The sequence below is a fragment of the Beta vulgaris genome, chromosome 7, assembly GCF_026745355.1.
Source record: "Beta vulgaris subsp. vulgaris cultivar EL10 chromosome 7, EL10.2, whole genome shotgun sequence".
NCBI classification, from domain to species: Eukaryota; Viridiplantae; Streptophyta; class Magnoliopsida; order Caryophyllales; family Amaranthaceae; genus Beta; species Beta vulgaris.
In genome coordinates this window covers 51,913,030-51,918,468 of record NC_079208.1, presented here as the reverse complement: position 1 = coordinate 51,918,468, position 5,439 = coordinate 51,913,030, and the positions used below count along the sequence as shown (strand labels likewise).

Below are 5,439 nucleotides of genomic sequence, written 5' to 3'. Positions count from 1 at the left end.
CACCATTGTAACAACTCTATATATTGATATAGAGGTTACAAATGAAATTAGATCATTATCTTTTGCTAAAAATTCTGATTCTTGTTAAAGACTTAGACTCCTCTTCTTCCTCCCTTTTGGCCTAACACCATACAAAGTAAGGAGTGAAAAGTTCTCTCTTTCCGTACTAGCATACGTGGTGTTCTAACCGTTGTTCGTGGACCAGCACTAGAGGAACGACGCTTGACATTCTCATAAGATCTCACTTGAAAGTTAGTATTTTTGGTATTCACGCATCAAAAATATATAAAATGCTATATATTTCTGATTCATGTTAGTTTATGCAACTTGTTCTTGGATTAGATGTAAAGAATATAATTCTTGAAATTCCGCTTTTAACATCTGAATTCCTATACATCATAAATTGGAGATTTGCCAACTCATCTACTACCCTATTTCTACTACACTTAGTAAACGACCAAAATATCATTATTACATCAACTAGAAAATTTCTAACTTCAAACCAATACCGCAAAATTCAATCAAACCAATAAAAAAATAGATCAAACCAAACTACAAAATTTCAACTCTCAAACTATATTAGGTCTAGATAACCCTCAACCAATTCATCTTACTTCAAATAAGACAAAATTCAATTCACACCACAAATTTTTGTTGACTTAACTTACCAGAAATATCGGTATTACTATAATAAGGATATGTTACAATCAACTCCTGAGTTGATCAGATCAGAGAAATCCCTCAAATAGCAAAACTCGAACAAATTTTTTAAAAAAGTATCTGACCTCAAACTTATTATACTACTACTAGTGAATAGTGATAGACTTGGTGGTGGTGGTGTTACTTACTCCCATGGCTCATTTTAGCTAATTGAACCCACCAACTAACTACCCAAAAAAAAATAAAAAATAATAAAAAGAAAGCGTGAGACATAGCCTCATCCATCGACTTTAAATTACGCAACGTGGACGGTTAAGATGTAACCCATGTATCTCATTTTAATTGGTTAACTTAAAATCAACGGTTTCTAATCTTTTTAATGTCACATCAATCTCTCCTACTACTCCATTATTGGTCCACGTACCCCTCTTAATGTGGGTCCCACTTAATTAAAAATTTGAGGATAAAATGCACCTAAAAATGTCTTCTCTCTTTAAAAGAGTGTAGAGAGAGAAAGAGAAATTTTTGGTGAAAGAAAGAAAATAAAAAGAGTTTGCTTCTCTCTTTTATTTTTCATCAAGAGCTAGACAGCCGACACTTGTCCAGAATTAAAAACTTCTCCCACTGGTAAATAAAATACAACATTTTTTTTTTTTTTGATTTTTGTCTTTTATTTTTTCCAGCAAGTCTCAAAATTTTCAACCCTTTACTCTGTGACTGTATTGTTTATTTTTTATGTTTCTTTTTTTTGATTTATTGGGATTTTTTAGTTGTATTATATGATTGAAAATTTAAAAATCTGGGTTTTTTATTTTAATTTTTTTGGGTTTTGATCAGTGAGTAAGTTGGTGGTTTGATTAGTGATAGAAGTTGATAAGTTATATGTTGAAAGTTTAGATCTTTGTTGGAAACCCTAAAAATGGGTTAAATCCCAGATTTTTTTTCTGGTTTTTTTTTTTTTGCTGTTTTTAGTTTGAATGGAATTTATGGTAATGTCAGTAATGTGTTTTTATTAATTGGGTGTTGTTTGATTTTGCAGGTTGTAGTTGTGGGAACATATTGTTGAAATTAGAGTTGCAATTGAAGCAAGTTCACATGTAAGACTTTGTTATGTGTTAATTTTTGTTGATATCTGTACTTTTTATGAATTGAAGATTACTCAGATTTGTGGAAAAATTACTAGTGGGTGTTGAATTTGTAAGTTAAGTAGAAAATTAGTAGAAAATGGGGAGTAATACTAATATAAACTTCAGTAAGAACTATGGAAATGAAGCAGCAGGTGATGGGGGTGTTGGTGGAAGTGGAAGACCACCTGGGTCAGGGTTAGGGTCAGGGAACTTCTCCTTAGCAAGACAACTATCAGTATATTCCTTAACGTTCGACGAATTTCAGAATACATTAGGTGGGATGGGGAAGGATTTTGGGTCAATGAATATGGATGAATTGTTGAAGAACATATGGAGTGCTGAAGAAACACAATGTATGGCACCAGGAGCAGGAGCAGGAACAGCAGCTGTTGCTGCAGCTGCTGCTGTTGTTGGGAGTGGTATTCAAGAAGGGGGGAGTTCGGGTGGATATTTGCAGAGACAGGGTTCACTAACACTACCTAGGACGCTTAGTCAGAAAACGGTTGATGAGGTATGGAAGGATATTGCGAAAGAGTTTAATGGTGGGAAAGACGGGGGTGGTGGATCTAATGTGCCACAGAGACAGCAGACACTTGGGGAGATCACTTTGGAGGAGTTTTTGGTGAGAGCTGGGGTTGTAAGGGAAGATACCCAAGTGGTTGGGAAGCCTAACAATAATAATAACACTTCTGCTGGTGCTGGAATTTTTGGAGATTTTGCTAGGCCTAGTAATGGGAACAATGGTAATACAGGTTTTGGTATTAACTTTCAACAACCTGGCCGAGGTGTTGAGTTGATGGGTAATCATATTGCGGAGACTAACCATCAGATGTCATTGCAAGCAGCTAATTTGCCATTAAATGTTAATGGGGTTCGAACATCACAACAGCAGCAGCAACAGCAAACACCGACACAGCTATCCCACTCCCAGCAGCCACAGCAGCAGCAGCAGCAACAACAACAACAACAACAGCAACAACCACTGTTCCCTAAACAGGCTGCTGTTTCATATGCTTCTGCTATGACACTTCCCAACAATGCTCAGCTAGGTAACGTAGGAGTTAGGGGTGGCATCATGGGATTAGGTGATCCTGGGATCAACAGCAATATGGTCCAAAGTGCAGCTCCACAAGGTGGTGGAGGAATGGGTATGGTTGGGTTAGGAGGAGGTGGAGCAATTGGTGTTCCTGCTGGATCTCCTGCAGCTTTGTCATCCGATGGGCTTGGCAGGAGCAATGGGGACTCATCCTCTGTATCACCAGTTCCGTACATGTTTAATGGTGGTCTTAGAGGGAGAAAAGGAATCCATGCTGTTGACAAAGTTGTTGAGAGGAGGCAGAGGCGGATGATAAAAAATAGAGAATCAGCTGCAAGGTCCCGAGCACGTAAACAGGTAACTTATATTCCAATTTTTTCTTGGTTTTACTATTATATCTGTGATTATATATCTGGAAGTGGGGTTGCAATTCGTGTTGTTTTGCTTGCATGGTGAATTGCTTTATAGTTTTATGGTTTAGATTGTTAGCTTCCAATGCAAGAACAAGCATGTTTTGGCTTTTCAACCATAACATTGCCAAGCATGTTGCAGTTATGATGATTCAGATTTAAATGCACGATATAGTGAGATATTAATGAATTATGAGTAAGCTAATCTGTCCGAAGCATACATATAATGACAAAATAGTTCTACTATGTGGATGTTACTGATAACTTTATTTCTTGCATCATCTTCTTCCAGTCTTAGTTTTTCTGCTTTGTCAAGAATGTCTCTGTAGTTAATTAGTTGAAGGTCAGCATTGGCACCTGACTAAGTTTGATGAATGTTTTGTTAAATTGAAACATTAGTGGTGGATGTTAGATCGGGTGGGTGAACTGTTAAACTATGCCTTGAATTAAATATCTGGCTCTAGGATCAACCAAGCACGTTTATTCCGTGTGTCAATTGTTCATTAATTTTTGCTCTGTTAATTGCATCCGTCACAATATGAACCATTTTATGATCACGAAAGTCTCGTTTCTTTAGGGAGACAACTTATTATTGTTTTTGCACCTGGAGTGGAGTAGAGCCTAGAGGGAAATTGGATTATGAATAAAACAGTGAAAAAAGAGAATAACGGACACAAATCTAAAGAAGAAAAGATCAAATAGAGGATAGAGTAAAAGGGGAAGGCAGTGTTATGGTGTAATGCCAAAAAAGGTCTTTGTTAATGACATGGGACTCTAATGGCCGCTTGGTGCTTTTAGGGGTGATTTGTATGTCCTGTTGACAGTTGTTTAAATTGTAATTGGTTAAGAGTTTCAAAGAACAGTTAGCATCAGATCTTCCCATCAGGAGTTTTCTATTACCTGTAAGAATATCGGGACTTGAAATCAAGGCATTTCATTTTCATGTGAGATTGTAGGTCTTCTGTCTTGTACAAAAACGGTTGTGAACTTATGAGTGAAGGGTCCTCTGATATGGACAGATATATTTTTTTGGAGCATTTGGTTAAACATGTTTTTTCCCGAAACTGATACTTCTCACAATGAACATACCTGATATTTATTGATGAGTTGCTCAGGATCCTGTGATATACAGTAATTACAGAAAATTTATTTGACGTGGGACCAAATTTATTGATGTGTTAGTCACCATAATCTTCGTAGTATTTTTTTTTTTTTTTTTTTTGTGCATTAGTGTATTCTCTTTCTTCCTCTCTCAAAACATGTCTCCAGTCCCACTCTCACTGCACAAAAAGCGGAATAATCTGTATAAAACTAGAGATCGTACTCGCCTACAACTGCAATTTTTTCGAGCTCTTGTCATATTTTATTTATGTCTTACGTATTATATTTTCTTCTTCAGGCCTATACTATGGAGCTGGAGCAGGAGGTTCAAAAACTAAAAGAGGAGAATCAAGAGTTACGGAAGAAACAGGTGCGTCTCCTGAGTAACTTCTTGCTAAAATTTATTGTTGCTTGAAGTCATGATCTATAGGGCTTGCTTTTCTGACTGCAGGCTGAAATAATGGAAATGCAAAAAAATCAGGTACACATTCTATGCTATTTGAGTCCAGTTATTTACGGTGCTTTGTGGAGAACAAAGGGAGTAAAAATTTTGTCATCCACCTCGCAGTTCCCCCTCCCCTCCTTTCTTTTGTTCTCCACAGAACATGTTATGTAAAGAGGCCTTTCTATGTTAGTTACTTCATCACATGTATGGTTAACTATCTCGCTCCCTTCACAATCTTCTTGTTTCGTCCTCTTTGTCTTGTGATAGTGGTTAAGCATTCGAGTAAATATTAGAGTCGTTTACAAAATCACCAAGTTAATTATGATACAATTGTTGCGAAACAGGTGATGGAGATGATAAATGCACAATCTGGTTCTCGGAAAAAGCTTAGGAGGACACAAACCGGGCCATGGTGAGAAATCAATGTGGATACTTACAGTTACAGTAGGTTTTTGTTGTAAATATTTTGAGGGAGTGGATGTTTTTTCTGTTTATTGGATAGCTGAGGATCCTATTTTAGGTTGAAAGTTTCCATTTTTATAGTTTCTTTTCCTCTAAACATCATCACTTGTAGGAAAGAGGAAATGTTACATGTGATACATATAAAACCTGTTGGATATGTATTTTTAGGACATGTCCAATTCTCAGCTTCTTACTGTA

The 5,439-nt window shown here is 36.6% G+C and overlaps 1 protein-coding gene across 3 annotated transcripts; it reads left to right on the top strand.

The window, feature by feature from the left end:
* The first annotated feature begins 1,136 nt into the window (after positions 1-1,136).
* On the top strand, positions 1,137-5,439 carry LOC104899695 (ABSCISIC ACID-INSENSITIVE 5-like protein 5). Of its 3 annotated transcripts, XM_010686934.4 has the most exons (5): positions 1,137-1,287; positions 1,700-3,180; positions 4,633-4,704; positions 4,786-4,815; positions 5,124-5,439. In XM_010686934.4, the coding sequence occupies exons 2-5, from the start codon at positions 1,885-1,887 to the stop codon at positions 5,193-5,195; spliced, it is 1,470 nt and encodes a 489-aa protein (XP_010685236.1). In that variant the 5' UTR covers positions 1,137-1,287; positions 1,700-1,884; the 3' UTR covers positions 5,196-5,439. The 3 variants fall into 3 exon arrangements, with proteins under 3 accessions (XP_010685236.1, XP_057252065.1, NP_001290004.1); XM_057396082.1 differs by lacking the exon at positions 4,786-4,815; NM_001303075.1 differs by lacking the exon at positions 1,137-1,287 and having other exon boundaries at positions 1,731-3,180; positions 5,124-5,413.

What these genes read in the sequence shown, in the direction of transcription:
- LOC104899695 (XM_010686934.4), top strand. Translation starts at nt 1,885, where the DNA reads ATGGGGAGTAATACTAATATAAACTTCAGTAAGAACTATGGAAATGAA. An exon ending in GGTCCCGAGCACGTAAACAG is followed by an intron (nt 3,181 to 4,632) that starts GTAACTTATATT and finishes TTTCTTCTTCAG; the next exon opens with GCCTATACTATGGAGCTGGA. An exon ending in AAGAGTTACGGAAGAAACAG is followed by an intron (nt 4,705 to 4,785) that starts GTGCGTCTCCTG and finishes TTCTGACTGCAG; the next exon opens with GCTGAAATAATGGAAATGCA.